Source organism: Cricetulus griseus, chromosome 2, assembly GCF_003668045.3.
Source record: "Cricetulus griseus strain 17A/GY chromosome 2, alternate assembly CriGri-PICRH-1.0, whole genome shotgun sequence".
NCBI classification, from domain to species: Eukaryota; Metazoa; Chordata; class Mammalia; order Rodentia; family Cricetidae; genus Cricetulus; species Cricetulus griseus.
This window is the reverse complement of record NC_048595.1, coordinates 402,437,778-402,457,963: the sequence shown is the minus strand read 5'-3', so window position 1 is coordinate 402,457,963 and position 20,186 is coordinate 402,437,778. Positions and strand designations below refer to the sequence as shown.

The window sequence follows — 20,186 nt, the reverse complement described above, 5'->3', positions numbered from 1 at the left end:
CAGAGTCGAAACTGGGACAACCGGTATTCCTGGTAACCTCCTGTCAGATTCTGTGGAGAAGGCAGGAGGCAGGTTGAGAGCACAGAGGGAAAGCACCGTGAAGGGTGCTGTCTCCTGGTGGCGCCTGCAGGACAGATGGCAGCCCCCGGGTCTGGGCTGGGAGCCCTGAGTTCACTGACTGGCTTGCTGGAGGGCTGCACTCTGATCTTTGAGTCCCCTTCCTGCGCTTTGATTCCGCTGCTTTGAGAGAAGTCCCTCTCTACCGTCCGGGGAAGAAGGAAAACATTGTGCGCCGCAGGCAGGCCGGACGTGGAGGCCAGGAAGGCTGCCTCTGTGACACGACTTGTATTTACTTAGCTACCTGCATTCCGAAATGTAGCTGGGGGTGGGAGACTCCTTTTTTATTTTCTGCTGCAGCTCCCGCTGAGCTTTGCCTAGAGACTGTCTGGCAATCGGGTGGCCAGAGAAAAGCGCTTTCCTCTAGCACCTGCCAAACGACTCTTTGTGCAAAACGTCTCCAGGGTGTCCCCCTCGGGGGTCCACGCACGGTCCCCATCCCACAGTGCGGGACGCCTGATCCCTTCTCGGGTATCTGCTGTGATGGCACAGCCAATGCGCCCTCCTGGGCAGGCGGCGGGAGCGCTGCTCGCCGGACCCGGGTGTCCCGCTGGGAGGGGCGTCCCCAGCGCTCGCGAGCTCCGCCCCCGGCTGCCTATAAGTGGCAGCCCGGCCCACGGCGCGCGGCGGCGGCGGCGGCGGCGGCTGTGGCGGCTGTGGCGGCGGCGGCGGCGAGAGCAAGCTCAGGGTCTCCGGCGGCCCGTGGATCCTCCAACCCGCTTCCATAAGGCTTTGACTTTCCAACTTCAGCTACAGTGTTAGCTAAGTTTGGAAAGAAGACAGAAAGAGACCCCGGTGGCAGCTTTGCTGTTGTTCTTTGCTTTAGTTGTCCTTTGGGGTATTGTGGCGCAAGGCTGTTTGTTGTGCTTTTAGCGGTGCTGTCTCCGGTTCCTCGCACTCCTGTGAACAAGCCCCTGGGCAAGAGCAGCTACAGCAACCAACATCAGAACAAGCAAGGGGAGAGTGCCTGGTGTCATGACCAAGGCAAGAGACCAGAGCCGCCGGGAAGGATGCTGCGGTGAGTTGTGTAATCAAATGCATCAAGTGGTGGGATGGCAGGTGGGACCGGGACGCATTTCCGTTAGGGTTGACTTCTGGTTTGATGGAGTCTCAAGAAGAATGTAAATTCAAAGTTTGAGTAAAAGGGCTTGCAGATAGGCAAGGGTAGAGTAAGCTGAGCAGTGTGGAATTCCTTGCATTAGAAAACAAAAACAAACCCCACCAAAGTTAAAGAATGTTGAAACAAGAGTTTCTTCACTGTGCATGAAATTGGGCGGTTATTGACCAAGAGGCCACGCTGAACCTAAGTCGATGGTATGAAGTAAACTGAATGCATCAATCTTCAGGTGACCTGATAAAAATCACACAGAATTGTGACCCCAAACAAATTCTAACCTGAGCGCACTGGTGTGATTAAACATGTTTTTAGTTTACTCTCTCTGGCTTTTGTAGGATCCTTAACAAACTACCTGACCTCGGCAAAATTCCTTCTCTACCTTGGGCACTCTCTCTCCACTTGGGTAAGTGAGCATAGTTGCACAAGTTCTTGCTTACCTTCATTGGAGACGGTTGTATTAGGTGAAATTCCAGTTTTGTCATTCAGCCAAGGAAATACAATGTTCTTAGACACATGTTTCAACAGAAATATTTTTTCCAAAGAGATTTCCCATGGGTGTTAGTAGATGTTACTTAATGGTGAAATTCTAATACTTTTCAGAGATTGACAACTGTCCAAAACAAGATTGACAAGGACAGGGAAACTTGAATAATCACTAGGGCTGGTAAATTCCAATTCCTATACTGGAAAGGTATCTCAAGGCCTTCTTTTCTTCACACTTAAGAAACTTATCTGGGTGGTGGAGAGCTGGCTCAACAGTTAAGAGCACTAACTGCTCTTCCAGAGGACCCGGGTTCAATTCCCAGCAACAACATTGAAGCTCACAATTGCCTAGAGCTCTAATTTCAGGGGATCTGCACCTTCATAAAAATACATGTAGGCAAAATGCCAAATGCACATAAAATAAAAAATAAATAAATCTTTAAAAAGAAGAAGAGAAACTTATCTGTTTTCTTGTTAAAGTCTGGCTCCAGCATGCATCATTATGAAAACAGAATAGAATACTGGCATAAGTATACCTAACCCAAATCAAATACCTAAATGATAAAAATGCTGACCTTCAAAGTTGTTATTTGTGGCTACTTGATTTGTGGGTAGTGAAAGCTGTGTTAAAAACCACCACCCAGTGAAAATTAGTGATGGATTTACAATTCTCCCATTGGCTTCCTATGTGGCTTTGGGAGAATCCCACTGTTTCTGCTGGTCTGGATTCCTTTATCAATTCCCAAAAAATACTCAAAAGAGAGCTGGGTGTGTTCAATGGATGACTATTGGCTATTAGAAACTTGAAGGTTAAACAATTGTTCTTACTGCTTAAAAGCTGTAACTCTAAACATATTCTTTGCATTGTAAATAAGGAAAAGGAATTTCAAGAGTATTTTGAAGGGCTAATTTCTTTTTATTGACTTATCTGTAAGACATGACTGGAAACCATCATATGAGGAAGTCTATGCCCTATGCCCTTGGAATTATTAAGTTGGGTTGATGGCTCTCAGAAATCGCAGTCACAGATAACTTCTTAGAGACGCTAACTCCTGTGTTTCTGAATGCTTACACAGCAATGACTCTGCAAATATATGTGTAAACAAAGTGGAACTGGCTCAAGTTAGTTTTAGCTGATGGGTATAAGAAAAAGAAAACAGTGAAGAGCCCTCTATAAATCTATACCAATAGTTTGTTCTTTCAATAATACTAAGCATTGAAAGGACCAGTGATGGGAGAATGTCTGGAGTCCCCTGAGAGAACCAGGGTGCCTCTTTTCTAAACACTGATTAACTTCAAGACTCATGTGACCTTTTGGGTGTCAGACTGGCCAGAAACACGAGAGTCACTATGGGGATTCCAGGGGATTTTTTGGCTAGGTGTCAGGATGGCCGAGTGGTCTAAGGCACTAGACTCAAGTCTGGTAGTGGATCAGTACTTATCCCTAGCACACGAATGGACTTTGGGAGCCCATTCCACATAGAGGGATACTCTCTCAGCCTAAACACATGGAGGTGGGCCTAGGCCCTGCTCCAAATGATAAGACAGACTCTGAAGATCCCCCATGGAAGGCTTCACCCTCCCTGGGGAGCAGAAGGGGATAGGATAGGGGGTTAGTGGGGGCCAGGGGAGGGAGGGGGAGTTGGGATTGACATTTAAAACAATCTTGTTTCTAATTTAAATAAAAAATTCAAAAAAGAAAAAGACTTTTGTCAAGAAAATTAAAAGCAAGTTTCTAAAGAAAGGTGAAAGATGCTTCTAACTTTATAGTAAATTGAGGAAATGGACAAGTCCTTGAGAGAAAGAAAGATGAAAAGTAACCAGTAACAGCAACAACTGAGGCCATAGATGGGTTAGTGTTTAGGCCTACCTGCAAAGGGAATACAAAAGGGGAATGCTCCAAGTAGGTAATTTTGTTTTGTCTTTTGTGATCATGGATGGAAGGATGGATGGATGGATGGATGGATGGATGGATGGATGGATGGATTTACTTGCCAACACAGCTGAATTATAATTCCTTTGACATTGGATATAGGGCATTTGGGCAGAAGGTTCTCTGAGGTTAGGTTTGTGTGGATTTGAATGTTTTTTTTTTTTTTAATTTGACTTCATTTCATGCTACCATTGGAGTACAAAATAGGTAAGAAGTAGACACTTTTGTTTAGGAGTTTATAATACAATTTAGTAAGCACTTTAGAAAAGAAACCACAAAAATAGCAGTGTAAAGCAGTGAAAAAGAGGGGCTGGTTGCTTCTACTTTATGCTGTTTCCATTTAAGCCCAGGTGGTCTGCACTTGGCAGGGGCTTACTTCTGTGCTCATAGAGGCCTTGGTCATAATGTAGAGTGTCACCTGCCAGCCCCTCCTATCTTCCTTTTCTTCATAGCATTTGCTGCCACTTATCCTATGCTAGGTTTGCCTTCAACTCTGTACCCTGGAATGCTGACAACACAAAAAAATACCCTGTGTGTTTTGTGCACTGATGAAGCTGTGATGCCCCCAGTAGCGTTGGGCACGCATCAGAAACCATTCCATAGGCATTTATTAAGTAGATTAACGACTGTGGTTACTTATTCTCAGATCTAGCGTGGGCCGATAGGCATGTAAACAAATATCAAAGTGTAGTGAGAGCACGTGTCTGGGAGGCAGTGTATAGAAGCATGAAAGAATTCGGCAAGCACTTGGCCAATATTTACTTAGGTGTCTCCCTGTTCTTGGGATTTTTATAAGTGCACAATTTACCACTTCTTAAAACTGAAGCTCTTTGGAAATTACGATAGCTAGAGCAATTTCAACTCCATTCCCCAGGCTCTAAATCTTGTGTTCAGTTTTGATTATGATTGGAAACTCTTATCATTCTTTGCAACAAGACTTCTCTGCAGTGTTAATGTTTGGGGTCAGGAAATACTTTCTGGTGGACTGATGTATGCCAATAGTATTTCCCTACTCTTCAGACATGGAGGTTGTGTTGTCCCAAAGCATCTACAAACATTAGCAATCAATCCCTGAAGAAAAGAATGCTCCCTAGTTGAGAATGACTTGTCTGTCATGATAGCATGAATCCATTTAAATTTTGAATATTTAAGGTTGTTATCTTAGTCTAATTAAAATTTAGTAGTGTTTGACTTATCAGTATAATAATTTTCTTCCAATGTATGAAATTTATCATGAAGATTTTTGTCAGAAGATTTTGAGAAGATCTCAGAGTTGAAGTTCATTTACACAGGGTCAAATATGTAAGGAATGTCTGAGAATTTAGTGATGATTATGACAAAATGTTGTCTTCCTTCAATGTTAACCCAAGATGTCCAGGTTGGAACTTATAATCTCATAAAATGTCTATTCTAGGTATCTCATATATTAATCTCTGACTACTTTAAAAGTTCCTGTTAAACTTGTACCACATTTTATGCCAACTAATTGCAAAATTCCTCATATGTTCTGGAACTATGTAAAAACATAGTGTCCTATCCCTGTCTCTTTCTCTGTCTCTCTCTCTGTCTCTATCTCTTTCTCTCTCAGTTTAATTTTTTGGAGACAGGGTCTACTATGTACCTCAACCAGGCCTCAAACTCACAGAGAGCCACCTGCTTTAGCCTTCTGGATGCTGGGATGAAAGGTGTGTACCACCACACCCAGCTTCTTTTTCTCTTTTCAAACTTATCTGTATGAAAACATTAAAATAACTGCTTACTTATATAATGATTTCAGCATCTTTGGATTTATGGGGTCAGAGTTCCTCCTATTGATTTTTTTCCTTCTGATTGTTTTTCTATTTATGTAGAAATAAATTTACTTGTGGAATGGCACATTGTAAAAAAAAAAAAAAAAAAAGGTAGCAATGAAAAGCCATCAGAGGACACAGATGCCATTCCTCCCAGTTCCTAAATTGAAAAGATGGCTTGTGTCAGTATTTAAGTTAAACTGATGGTTAGAAACTATGGTAATAAAGCTTGAATTTCCCATTATTCTGGAATGAAGTTTTGACATTAGAGCCAGCATTCAGTCCATAGCTACTGCCTTGAAAAATCATCTGATGTTACCAGAGACCATCCATTTGACAAGAAAGCAACTTCTTGAGTACAATGGGCTACAAACTAAAAAAAAAAAAAAAAAAAAAAAAAAAAAAAAAAAAATCATTTCAACTAAACATCCTTCTCTTGTTTAAGGGGGATCGGATGTGGCACTTTGCAGTGTCTGTGTTTCTGGTGGAACTCTATGGAAACAGCCTCCTCTTGACAGCTGTCTACGGGCTGGTGGTAGCAGGCTCTGTTCTGGTCCTGGGAGCCATCATTGGTGACTGGGTGGACAAGAATGCCAGACTTAAAGGTGAGTGCTGGAACGTAACTAAGTCTGTGTTTCCTCTGTAACAGAGAAAAGAAATTGGTATGACTGACTCAGAGAAAGGACTCACACAGCTGAGGGATAAGGTTTGGTGGTCACACCTGGATTCAGGGTCCTGAAGCTGCTGCAGTAGTTGGGATGTCAGGACATTGACCTAATAGATTTTTCTTTCTTTTTTGGCAGTTTGTCAGTTTCAAATGTTAACAATTAACCCTGAAGCTAATTTTCTGGGAATCATGTTAAACATTAAAAGTTTGCTTAGCTCTGGCTTCCTCTCTAGCCATGAATTGCACTAGAGGCCCTCTAGTGTGCTGTTCCTGGGTACATCTTGAACATCTATCCTTTGGTTTACTCTGTTACATGTAAAGGTGTGTGTAATGGAATTTGAAAACTAAGTATTGACCAATGGAGAATAACTATGTCTAGACCACGAACAGTTGAATTATACTTTTTTAGGGAAAAAGAAGAAATTACAACATACTGTGCATATATTATATTGTACACATATGATAAAATGACCTTTATTCTATGATATCAAGATATATTCTCTTTTATATACAAGAGATTGGAAATAACTAATCAATTTAGTTCTATAATATAAGATGTATGTAGGAAATTATTTGAAGCTCAGTTAATAATGCAAAGAGCTGGCCATGCCTGCCTGAAGATAGACATTTGGAAAACTTGAAGGTAAAGCTAGTTTTGTTCAGCTCAGGGTGACTGCTCCTAAATAAAGAGTCAACAGGATTATACAGTTGTCGGATTTGGTATTACTAGTAAAATGATTCAAATGATTTTTCTGTTTTGATAATGAGTAGGTCAGAGCACATATAGAAAATTTTTCTGTATGCTAGTGAAATCAAATTCTTTTTCTAGTTGTACATATAGTTTGTACCATAGCATCATTGAGCATTGCAATTGCATGGTAGGAAAGTGCTAAGTTGGATGGAGAAGACTGGTGTGATAGGAGTCTCCTGTGTCTGCAGTACAAAGTGACTCACAAGTCACCCTTCATGAAAAATCTTCCCTGATACTTACAGAGGGAACTCACTGTTTCTTCTTCGACCTTGGTACCTCTGTTATTGTACTCAGATAGTTATGGTAGTCTGCTCACACATCTTTCCTTCTGGTGTGTTGGCAGTCGGTATTTAGTCATTTTTTATGAATGCATGCATTCGTAGATGCATGAGTGAATGACTTCTATGTTGGATTTTATTGCAGACTGCCTTCTGAGAGGAGTGTCTTTTGTCTTAACCCTTTGATATGCCCTTCCAAGCCAGGATAAGCTATACTGTCCTGAATGACAAGATCTGTAATTATAACTTACGCATTTCGCAATGCTTTCATAGCTATTTTATTTGAGGATTGTTATGATTCCATAAAAGATGGAAGGTGGATGTTATCCTCCACACTTACCAGGCATTGGCATAAGAAGCATTAAATATCCTATCCTAGATGATCTGCCTAGTGAGTGGTGGAGAAATGACTACTGGGTTCTTACCTGGCTTTGCTCGTCTGTATGAAGGAGTGTCTCTCTAATAGGACATGCAGGATGGAAGGTGGAGCTTGGGATTTCATGGCAGTGACAAATAAAATACAAATCAGAAGAAATTTACTATTTATTGCTTGTTGGCAAGTGTTTGTGTATTTTCCATTTGTTCGGGTTATTTTATTAGCTCAGGCCTGCCATTAAGTGAGAGGTTATGGATTCCACAACTTTGTCCTCACCTCCTACATATCTTTGTTTTAGCTTAAGCAGCTAAGGGTTGAAAGACAAATCTTATCTATAGAATAGTTGTGTTTGGGGCACTAAACTTTTTAGTGAATAAATGAGATGAAAATGCAGTTATCATGAAAGACTTCTAGTAGAAGAAAGTCATGGGCATATTATTTTGTTTGCAGATTTCACAGGTCTGTAGACAGGAGCTAGCCAAGGCAGAATTGACTGTTGGCGGGTCTTCTCTGTCTTGTAGTAATGGTGCATATGCATCCACGTAGTTCAGCACTGTGTGGGTGAAGGCATCCTGCTGGGGCATGCTGCTTCAGTGAACATTTTCCTTTTTCTCCATACAGTGGCGCAGACTTCACTGGTGGTGCAGAACGTCTCCGTCATTCTCTGCGGGATCATCCTGATGATGGTTTTCTTACACAAAAACGAGCTTCTGACCATGTATCATGGATGGGTGCTCGTAAGTTCTCCACGGGGCTCTTGTTTGTTTGCGGGGTCCTGAGGATGGCGCACAGGACCTCATAAGTACTAAGCATATACTCCATCCCTGAGCTGAGCTTCAGCTCCCCTGGATTCTGGATGACAGAGAACTGAACATCTAATAGCGGTGAAGGTGTGAACTCCTTATAGTCCAGGAGTGTACCTCTTGGTTTTTCTACTGTAACCTTTTCATATTGATTTCCCCATACACAGGTCATTTTGATTCTCTTTTGAACAAGTTTTAATGAGCATTTTACTGTCATATAAGTGGTTATTGTTATAACTTTTGCATTAACTATAGACGGTAAAGATCTGAAAAACATCATGCCCTTTATTTTCTGCCTCCTGGTACTTAACTGTTCCATGTGTAGAAAGTAAAGTTACTTCTTATGAATGAGACTAAAATTAAAAAAAATATTAAATTTGCATATTAACTCGTTTTTTTTTTTTTTTTTTTCTCAACTTCTTAGACTGTCTGCTACATCCTGATCATCACGATTGCAAACATTGCAAATCTGGCCAGTACTGCTACTGCAATCACGATCCAAAGGGACTGGATTGTTGTTGTGGCGGGAGAGAACAGAAGCAGATTAGCAGGTGGTTTGGATTACCTTTTCAGCTAAATGAATCCCTGAATCCATGGCCGTAAGTGGGAGGGGAGCCTTTTCACCATTGGTCATCTAGGGAGGCTTTAAGAACACTCCCTGGAAAGCACTGGGTTTTCTCTTGTTGCTGCTACAGTCGTCAGACAGTGCAGTGATTTATCTAATTGTTTCCAAGTTAATTTTAGGATACTTAGTACTCTATCATTCCCTGTAAATTTAGCAAATAGAACATCTCATTTGAACTTTTTTCTTTTTGAATTATGATGTTTCTGAGTTTAAGTTAGGACGGTGACAATCTGACATAATATTTTACCCTTATAAATATGGACATTATTACAAGTACTTCAAGGATTGGACCACCGGTAGGTACTATGTTTCTTTATACCAAATGGAAGCATCACAATTGTAGCAGAGATTCTTGAAGTTGGTTTCTGCTTCAAAAAAAATATTTCAACAGCAATTGTTTCACATCCTACAAAATGTAAGGCTCTTGAAATATATTTTCAAATGGAAGATAGGATGTGTTCTTTAACAAACCATCTTAGTTTATTGGGAGCACAGACAGGTGGCTAAAAAATGACCAAGGAGTGCTCTCAAGACAACCTGCCCTATTACATGAGTACTTCCGAGGCTCAAGATGGCCTGCCTTGCTTGGTATTCTCCTTCAACACAGCGCCCACAGGTTTGAACTGGATTGATAATTACACAGGTGGGGGGGGGGGAGGCTACCCAGAGCTACAGGTCAGCTGAACTGACTCTGCGGGTCATTAAGATAATGAGTATCACAAACACATTGCCCAACAATCCCGACAGACAAGAAAACCATTCTTGATGACTAAAGTGGCTTACTCCAGGACACAGAAAGAAAGATTATGTGCTGGGGTTAGCAAGTGGCTCTGTTTGACTAGACCTTGTGGTTAAAAAATAAAAAGAAGATAGGAAGGAAACGGTCATTGAAGGAGAACAAAGTCTATGAGAGCCCTGGAACAGGCTTGTCCAACCTGCCTGTGTGTAGCCTCATGTAGTTATGAAGGTGGTCCCATATATTTTTGTAGGTGACTGACAATGTTACACTCTAATTTTAAAAAGTTAGACACCGTGATGTAGAAGGAAAAGAATTTGCCTGAACCATCACTTCCTGGTAGCAGTAATACAATCCAGAGAAATACTGCCGGATTGGGGTTTGTGTGTGAGAGCAGTACAGTGAGTGTGCTCTGTAGAGAATCCTCCATCTTTCTTCCATAGTTTATTTAATAAACATTAATAACAATTCCACATCTCTTTTTTGTTATGCCGAAAGAGAAAATATGACTTTGTCCTCCTTTTTGTTAACTTTTTCTTTTAAACATTACTTAAGCACGTAACATATGTCTATATTTTAAAATTCAAAGGATATGAAAGAGTGTATTTTGAAAATAGATCAAAAATATATTTTCCTGACATATCTGAAGGAAAAGGTTGGCATCTAAATTATTTTCTTTCACTTATCTCAATTTATTATTTACTGTACTCATTCTGACCCTATAAAGTTCATTAAATTAAGAAGGTTATTTTAGGGAGCAGGAGAAATGGCTTGGTCCTAAAGAGTTCTTACTCCTCTTCTGGTGGACCTGAGTTCCGTTCCCAGCACTTCATCAGGAACTCCAGCTGCAGAGGGTCTGATGCCTCTTGGCTTTGTGGGCACCTGCCCTTTCATGCATATGCCTTCATAATACACATTATTTAAAAGCAATAAATAATTAAAAAGTAATAGAAAGAAAAAATTCAGGTTGTTTTACTCCTTAAAATAGCTTTATTAAGGCCAGGCTGTGATGACTCACGCCTTTAAGCCCAGCACTCATGATGCAGAGGCAGGTGGTTTTCTGTGAATCCTAGGCCAGCCTGGTCTACAAAGTGAGTTCCAGGACAGTCAAGGCTGTTACACAGAGAAATCCTTTCACAAACAAGCAAGCAAGCAAGCAAGCAACAACAACAAGCTTTGTTAAAAGGGAAATACTCAGAATCTTTAAGTGGTCCTAGTACATATACACAAGCAATCTCACTCTGTGGATCTGTGGGAAAAGTGTTTCTGAACAACTAAAAATATGGCTGGCCCTTTCTCAGCTGACCCTTTTTTATTGTGAATTATTACGTGGTAGAAGAATCTAGAACAGACAGCCTGTTTCCTAGCCTTGTGGACTTTCTCCACTTTAAGAAGGGAAATGGAATGTCCACCGACCTCTTCTGTTAGTCAAGTCTCAGTGCTGCCTCGACCCAACCCCATATCCTGAAGGGAACCTACAAGTTTTCTTTCCTTATATTTAACCCCAGTGGATGTTAACTAAAAATCATGTTTCAAACAGTATGCAGAGACTTGTTTAGTTCAGAGGGTCAGCAGATGTCTGACCTTGCATTTGGGGTGTCATTTCTGCTATAAGCAGAATTTTAAAAGTCAGGGGAAAAAAAGGACATGACTACAGAAAAATGGAAGAGAAAAGAAGTAGAATGTGTGTGTGGAGGGAGGCGGAACTCCCGTTGCTGTCTTGACTTCCTATGAGGATGTTAGAAGACCAAGTAGGAGAGAGACTGGGCTGTAAGGCTCTCTCTCTCCCTCCCTCCCTCCCTCCCTCCCTCCCTCCCTCCCTCCCTCCCCTCCCTCCCTCCCTCCCTCCCCTCCTCACTCTCTCTCTCTCTCTCTCTCTCTCTCTCTCTCTCGTCTCTCTCTCTCTCTCTCTCTCTCTCTCTCTCTCTGTGTGTGTGTGTGTGTGTGTGTGTGTGTGTACAGAAAGTAAAATAAGAGCTGACTGCTGGTTGCTGGATGTTTCTGTTTCCTAATTCCAGCATTTATGATTTCAGATAATTTTAGAACTGGAAGCTATATCATTGGGGACAGTTAGGTAGAGGGCTCCAGTAAAGGCAGAGTTTTTCACACGAGTACTCTTAACTAATCTATGAGCTAAGTTAGATATTTTTCAGGGTTAGTCTTTTATTAAGACATTCTCTTGTCCACGTAGCCTGTGTACCCTCTTTGCCCAGACTTTCTAATCCACCTATCTCTCTTTCCCCCTTTGTGGGACAGTCTGCAGTAACAGCTTCTGGGGGTTCCTTGCTAATTTATTCTGAAGGAAAATCTCTGATGGCTTGCTTTGGTAAAGGATGGCACATAAATTTCATGCCTGAGCTCTGTTGGCTAAAAGTTGATTTCATGTTTTAGGTAGATGAGCCTGCTGATTCGTATTTGCTCAGCAAATCCCTTACAAAACTTACTTTTCTATGTGGTATCATGTACTTGTTATATAGTCAAAGAAATTATTTCATGCTATATTCTGTGCATGGCTATAGCCCCAAGAGTCAAACTAGAATGAGGTAAATACTCAAATATTTGAGTGTTCATATGAGAATAAAGGTAAATTCACAAAGTGCACATGTTTGAACATTCAGAAGACTGATTCTCTTCTAGGCTATTACCAATAAAACAATTAGGTCTTCAAAAGCACTGTTTAATTCATTCTGCTCCAGAAAGATAAGAGCTGTTTGCTGACACCACCTTTCTCATGACATAAAGCATTATTGCCTTCTTAAGTATTATATAAAACATAGAAAGGGGTCTTGGAAGCTCTCTGAACCCCGAGTTATTGATCATTTGGGGAAAGAGAAACATTTAATTAAAACATTTGCTGTTGTAATGATGTTTTAAGATGCAGCTGTTGTTTCTTGAATTACCTGCTTTTTTGGATTCACATTGCTGAGTTACTTGGGTCAGTTCCTCGCATCACTGTTGGCATGGGCGCTAGAAGCTTGTTAGTGGACAGACAGAAGTTAGGGAGCGTCTAACAGCTGTGTGAGATCGATGAATGCTGCCTTTGCCTTTCAAGTGAAAGGTGAAGAATATCAAAGTTCTCCCATTATCGTATATTCATTGTACAGTCATGGGACTAATCAGAAAGCCATTGAGGACTAGAAGGAATGAAGGAAAGAAGAAAGGCAATTTTCCATGAATGTACTCATTAGTCATATATTGATTTTTCCCTGCTAACCCAGATGATTGCTAAGGCTCTACCTCATTAATTTTCACTCTGCTCTGTGCTATAGGGCATGACAAAGTAGATCATTTTCTTGTCTGCCCTTCCTTCATCTTTGACACTGTTGTATATTCCCAGGGTCAAACTTTAGAAAACCCTGTTACCACCACTAAATCTTCCTCTCATAATCTCAGTCTTTGTGTGTGTTAACCCGCTCCTCTCCATCTCCCCTGCTCTCTCCTTCACTTTCGAACAACTGCACAATGGCTGGCAATACAACTCACAAAACCAGCTGCCTTTTTTTTTTTTTTTTTACCACTTAGGATCCTTCCCATTCACCCTCTCGTACCCTGTTTAAATTTCAAGGCCAGTCATGATGCCTTGCTTACCTCCTAGGGAATAGCCTTGGCTCACTTGGTTCCCTGTCCTTTTGTTGGGTCCACTCAGTAACCCCATTTAAACCCAGCTTTTCACAGGAGAGCAAGACTGGAGAAACACATGCTCCCATGAGCATGGAGTTGATCTTTTAATGTTGGATGGTCATGCCTTTCCCTGCTGTCTGACTTTCCCATCCTTCCTGAAGAATTGTTTTTCATTTTCTCTTAAACCCTGCAGGAATTTCACCTTCCTCAGACTTGCTGAGTTTTTCCTTTCTTTCTTTCTTTTCCTTTCTTCCTTCCTTCCTTTCTTTCTTTCTTTCTTTCTTTCTTTCTTTCTTTTTTTTTTTTTTGTATTTTACTCCTAGCACTTTGCTAGGAGGCAGCATTCACACTGTGCCCTGGAGGGACACCTGTTGAAAAGATAAGAAAAATAGTGTTTCCTGGAGTTGGTACCACATTCTTTTTTTTTTTTTTTTTTTTTTTTTTTTTTTTTTTTTTTTTTTTTTGGTTTTTCGAGACAGGGTTTCTCTGTGTAGCTTTGGAGTCTATACTGGCACTGGCTCTGGGGACCAGGCTGGCCTTGAACTCACAGTGATCTGCCTGCCTCTGCCTTCCGAGTGCTGGGATTAAAGGCGTGCGCCACCAACGCTCGGCGTGGTACCACATTCTTTTGGGCCCCTCCTGCTCTGCTGTCTTTGAGGTTCCCACTGGTTCTTAGTGGACCAGTCAAGTGCCCCTCTTAGTCTCATATTATTCGAGTGCCACTGTGAGTACCCCTCTTAGTGTCATGTTTCTTGAGTGGCACCATCCAGTGCCCCTCTTAGTGTCATGTTTCTTGAGTGGCACCATTGAGTGTTCCTTTTAGTGTCATGTTTCTTGAGTGCAACTGTACTTGGCAGGGGTGATTTTTCTCCACTTTGAGGCACTGTCCCCTTTTGATTTCTAGGACATAATATTCTTGTTTTTATCATTTTGATGATTCCTACTCATGGTTCTGACCTGTAAATGTTGGCATTTCCAACACGTTAGTCACCTGTCTGCTCTCCACATACACTCCCTTTAGATTCCATCTTATTTCATTGTTTTAAAAATTGGCAAACTTCCAAAATTGGCTGATATCTCTTTCTGAATCTTCAACCCCATTTATTTAGCTGTCGGTCTCAACTGAGCCTCCTGAGTATTAGTAAGTCTATCAAAATCAACATTTCCAAAATCAAATTCTCATTCTTTCATGCTAAACCTGATTATTCTGAAGCTATCTGTTTCTAGTAACTCAAGAAAAACAAAAAGAACACTTTGTTGAGCCCTCTGTGACTCCTCTTTCTTTTACTCTGTCAGTCATAACCTATTACCGGTCATCTATTACCAACACATTATAAGTTAAAGCGGTGGTTCTCAACCTGGGGGCATTGTATTTGTTTCACATTTGACATGTGAGATGTTAATTTACAGCATTTGTATGCTTGTTTATGTACATATTTCTATACACATGTCATATATAATGTCTATTATATATTGCTTATTGATTTATTGACATTTCCCAGAGAAATGTTAACTTCATGAAAACAGGGGAAGACCTTTTTCCTTACAGTAAATGTTTTGGTCACAGAGTGCCTTTAGAAATTAATCTTTCAGGAATCTACACTCTTGGCATTTAGCTTTATATCACATGAATGGTCAGGGTTTCTTTGACAGGTTTGAGCTCTCATTCACCTGCCTCTTGTACCTGTTTCTTTAGATATGAATGCTACCATCAGAAGGATTGACCAGCTAACCAACATCCTGGCCCCCATGGCTGTCGGCCAGATTATGACATTCGGTTCCCCAGTCATTGGCTGTGGTTTCATTTCGGGGTGGAATTTGGTGTCCATGTGTGTGGAGTACTTCTTGCTCTGGAAGGTTTACCAGAAAACCCCTGCTCTGGCTGTGAAAGCTGTTCTCAAAGTAGAGGAGGCAGAACTGAAGCAACTGAACTTACCTAAAGGTAAATGACCACAACCACCAACTCTTCATCCTAAGTTCAGACCCTGATGCTAGACCGGATGCTAGTTTAGATTTCAGGCTGTATTTTCAAGGAAAGCCCCGATGACTGGATGAGTTGGATATGTCATCTTTTGAGGTTCTGGGAAGAAGTGTGAGTTGAATATAAGAAGACTTGGGGTTAGGTCCCTGGCCTCTTCTCTTGTTGTGAGGCAGTGGGCACAGAGGAACAACTGATTGAGGATGGCTGGGAAACCGAGGGAGCATGGGCGTTCCTTTGCATTCCTGAGGAGAATAGCCTAAGCCTTTTGGAGAACAGCTGGAGGAGTGAAGAGAGAGGCAGGATTTTCCCAGGAGAAACAAAAGCTGGTTTTCTGGTGGATGAAATCTTATTGAGGTCTCAAAAGAAGATACTGTTTTCCCTACATAATTTTTATACTTTATCTGGTAAGTTTTCCTGCTATTTGCTTCAGTGAGAGTGTAATCTCTAAAAGAAAGACAGACTTCAAAAGGAGACCAGATGTAGTTTTAAATCAAAGCTGGTACTTGGGAATTATTCCACGGTTGTAATTCTTAAATTAGCAGTAAAATGTATTCACAAGATAGTAGTCAAGGAGACTCACATAGGAAGGGAATGAGAAAATCAAAGATAATCGGCTTTTACTACCCATGTTCTTCCCTGAAAATAACCATGTATCTTATTAACAGACACTGAGCCAAAATCTCTGGAGGGAACTCATCTTATGGGTGAGAAAGACTCCAACATCCGTGAACTTGAACATGAGCAAGAGTCTACGTGTGCCTCCCAGATCGCTGAGCCCTTCCGCACCTTTCGAGATGGGTGGGTCTCCTACTATAACCAGCCAGTGTTTCTGGCTGGCATGGGCCTGGCCTTCCTCTATATGACAGTCCTGGGCTTTGATTGCATCACCACAGGGTACGCCTACACTCAGGGACTAAGTGGCTCCATCCTCAGTGTTTTGATGGGAGCATCTGCAATAACTGGAATAATGGGAACTGTGGCTTTCACTTGGCTGCGTCGGAAATGTGGCCTTGTTCGGACTGGTCTGTTCTCAGGACTGGCTCAGCTTTCCTGTTTGATCTTGTGTGTGATCTCCGTGTTCATGCCTGGAAGCCCCTTGGACCTATCTGTTTCTCCATTCGAAGATATCCGTTCTAGGTTCATGCAGGTGGAGCCAGTGTCCCTAACTACCAAAACACCAGAGACCGTCTTTACACCTGAAATGCCTATGTCCAACGTGTCTAATATAGTTAATACTGTCCAGGAAATTAGTACGAAATCCACGCCCATAATCTCTGTCAGTCTGCTCTTTGCAGGCGTCATTGCTGCTAGAATCGGTAAGAGCTCTCTTTTTGTTTATTAAAAACTTAAATTATTTTGGAACACTAGTGCAGAGAACTCAACAATAAATTATCCGAAATACTTGGTGGATATTAATTTAAGCAAAATCCACAGTTTAGCTATAGAATCTACTCATTAAACAGGAAATTTTACTTAATATTTTAAACTATATGTACATGTGGGTGTATATAAAGTGTTTAGAATTTTTTGTAAAGTGTGTGTGTGTGTGTGTGTGTGTGTGTGTGTGTGTGTGTGTGTGTGTTTTACTAGGGATCAAACCCAGGACCTTCTGTGTGCTAGGGAAGTGCCTTAAATTTTTCCACTTTTGAAGACATTGTGATTGTAAGAAACAGCCTTCAAAAGTCCTCTCTAGCTGATATACATTTACTACAGTTTGTTACACAAATGAGTTTTATACTTCTGCCCAGAAACATAATGTTAAGGCATTTTACAGAGCACACTAAGTAATCATTAATGGAGCACTGATGAATGGCCTCAGAATCCATTCATTCTTGAAACGAAACCATATTTATCTTGTGATACAGAGCAATTCATTAATTTATCAGAGACATTAATACTCAGGCAAGACAGCTTTATTGGGAACCCTGTGCTACCACAGTAACAATATATAACAATGGTTTAAAGTTTAAATAAAGTTTAATTTATGCATTGCTCTTTAGCCATGGCAGTGTATTAGATCACTTTAAACTTTAGAAGTGCTAGAATTTATAGGTTCTGTATCCCTGATGCCATTTTGCTTTTGTAATCTGTATAATCACACAAAAACAGGACTGGGAAGCTTGTAGCTTAGCTTTATTGTGTCTGATGGCTGTAAAAATAATTTCTTGAAGGCATTAATAATCCAATGTATACTAATAAATTATCTAAGGCAAAGTGTGATTAATATTTTCTATATATGGGTAATTCTATATATGGAGCTCCAATGTGTTTTGCATATATTAACACACCTGAATAATGTAAGTTGTATAAGTTTAATTTATGCATTAAAATTTAAACTTTTAAAATATCCTTTACCATATAGGTCTTTGGTCCTTCGATTTAACTGTGACACAGTTGCTGCAAGAAAATGTAATTGAATCTGAAAGAGGCATTATCAACGGTGTGCAGAACTCCATGAACTACCTTCTTGACCTTCTGCATTTCATCATGGTCATCCTGGCCCCCAATCCTGAAGCTTTTGGCTTACTTGTGTTGATTTCAGTCTCCTTTGTGGCAATGGGCCATCTTATGTATTTCCGATTTGCCCAGAAGACGCTGGGCAACCAGCTTTTTGTTTGTGGTCCTGATGAAAAAGAAGTTACAGATGAAAATCAACCTAACACATCTGTTGTGTAACATAGTTTCTCTGTGGCCCCTGTTACTAGATCGTGGAGAGCATGTGTGCTTATTCTGTACTACAGAATTCCAATAAATGCCTGCATATTTCTCTGATTTTACCACAGCTGTGCCTTGAGGGCTAAGAGCACTCACTAACCTAAGTCAGCAAAAGATGGACTGGTTATTTCCCCTTATATTTAGACATGGGAAAAAAAGGAACAGGGAAAGGAAATGTTGGTTTACATATGGGTAGAGTATAAGGGTAAAACAAAGTTCCCTTACTCTTTTGAGTATGATATGAAACTTTACAAAGAATGGCTATCAGGTGAATTAAGTTATTCCTTAGCAGATACTTGTTCTATCTCCTAGAATTCAGATCAATCAATTCTCCCTAAGACTCACTCTTGTAAAAGTCTGGCCTGCTTCTCTGTAGTATTCTCTGTTATGTTATAGAATCAGGTTTTTCTCCATGTATGAAGATTATAGTCTGATAGCCAGTATTATCCTCATTAAGCCCATTGAACTTAGGGAATTGATCCTATGTGGAGAATGAAATATGTAACCAGAATTGTCCAAAAAGGTTTATGGGTTAAACTTTGCATTTCCAAGTATCACATAGGGCAAAATATTACAGTAACGTATATTTGTCTTCATAAAATGACTCTGAAAAGCTGCAGGCACGCATAAACAAAGCTGTCAATTTCTAGTTCAGTGTGAAAGGACTTGAAGTATCTTATCAATGTAGCTGTAGAAGCTGGAAGTTAAACATGCACCTAAACTGGGAGGCCCTCATGTAACCAGGGTCACTGTCACCAGTGATCACTATCTTAGCATATGAGACAGCTGCCCTCAAGCCTGGAAAGTTACATGTAGAAAATCAGCCCACACTTGGAAAGGACTCTTTTGACGAGTTCCTATAGAACATTTTACTCTTATTTACTTGGGCTTAGGTGTTCATTATCTCTGCATTATTCTAGAGCAAAGATAGTCACAAAAGTTTCCCTTTCAATATCTCTGAAAATAAAAGGAAAAACTGTTTGTATATATTTTTTAAAACTGTTTTGCCAGTTATTTTGTAACATGCCAGTACCCACATGGGACATTGCCTTCACTTTTGATGCACTTTCATGGAGACTGCAATACGTTGCTATGAGCACTTTCTTTGTCCTTGAGTTTAATCTTTTCCTTCATCTTCCTACAGTATGACATAATGATTTACTGTGTTGTAAAATCTTCATAAATATTTCTATATAAAATGTTTTAAAATCTTAATTTCTTCTTACTGTGTTGTGTTCTCCAGTTTTTTCTTTAATTATTTCAAAAACTAGCATATACGGTATTTGGTATCATTATGGCCTTTTGAACAAAGTGTGTTGTAGTCAGTTTCTCCTCTCCTCTCCCTCCCTTACCCCTGACCTCCTTCTCACCACATCTAGTGATTTCTGTTTCTATGTCCTTTTGACTCCCTCCTGGTCTTCCTTACCACCTGGCCATGCCTTGTCTTCCTAGTTTTTAAGCTTTATTCACATCTAGAGTCACATATACGTGAGTACATTGCTGCTAGACCAGCATATGGCACAGAACTTCTTTTTTTGTCTTTCTGAGTTTGAGTCACTTCGAATTAAATTTTCCAAATCCATCTATTTTCCTAAAATTGTCAGATTTTCATTTCTCTTTATAGCAGAGTAAGATTCTGTTGAGCGTATACACCACATTTTCACTATCCATTCATCTGTTCATGGACATGTAGGCTATTTCCACTTCCTTTCGAAGAGAGCAGAAATTAATGCGGATATGCAATTATCTATGGTATTATTTAGAGTCCTTGGGGATATGCCCTGGAGTGCTATAGCTAACTCACATGGTAGTTCTATACTGAATTTTTAATACATCACCATAATGATTTCCAGAATGGCTATTTTAGTTTGAACTCCTACCAACAGTGATAAGGGTCCCTTTCCCCACATCCTTGCCAGCATTTTCTATCAGATTTCTTGTGATGGTCATTCTGATGGGTAAGGTGGTATCTCAATAGAGAGACGCTCTTCACTTCCCTGATGACTGGGAATGTTGAACACATTTTGAAATTCTTGTTAGCAATTTATGTTTCTTCTTTGGGGGGCATTATTCATTAGCCCATTCCTCAGTCAGTGGTTTAGAGGTTTTGCATTTAACTTTTACAGCTCTTTGTAAACTCTGGGTATAAACTCCATGGCTGAAGTTTGTCTGGTTGTTCTGTGAGCCCTCTGC

The 20,186-nt window shown here is 40.6% G+C and overlaps 1 protein-coding gene across 1 annotated transcript; it reads left to right on the top strand.

The window, feature by feature from the left end:
* The first annotated feature begins 757 nt into the window (after window positions 1–757).
* Slc40a1 (solute carrier family 40 member 1) lies at window positions 758–18,982 on the top strand. Its single transcript, XM_027396821.2, has 8 exons — window positions 758–1,135; window positions 1,570–1,637; window positions 5,886–6,045; window positions 8,134–8,249; window positions 8,740–8,866; window positions 14,994–15,239; window positions 15,944–16,594; window positions 17,641–18,982. Exons 1-8 carry the CDS (start codon window positions 1,093–1,095, stop codon window positions 17,952–17,954), a joined length of 1,725 nt encoding a protein of 574 aa, XP_027252622.1. The 5' UTR covers window positions 758–1,092; the 3' UTR covers window positions 17,955–18,982.
* Window positions 18,983–20,186: the final 1,204 nt, after the last annotated feature.

What these genes read in the sequence shown, in the direction of transcription:
- Slc40a1 (XM_027396821.2), top strand. Translation starts at nt 1,093, where the DNA reads ATGACCAAGGCAAGAGACCAGAGCCGCCGGGAAGGATGCTGCG. An exon ending in CCGCCGGGAAGGATGCTGCG is followed by an intron (nt 1,136 to 1,569) that starts GTGAGTTGTGTA and finishes TGGCTTTTGTAG; the next exon opens with GATCCTTAACAAACTACCTG. An exon ending in CAAGAATGCCAGACTTAAAG is followed by an intron (nt 6,046 to 8,133) that starts GTGAGTGCTGGA and finishes TTCTCCATACAG; the next exon opens with TGGCGCAGACTTCACTGGTG.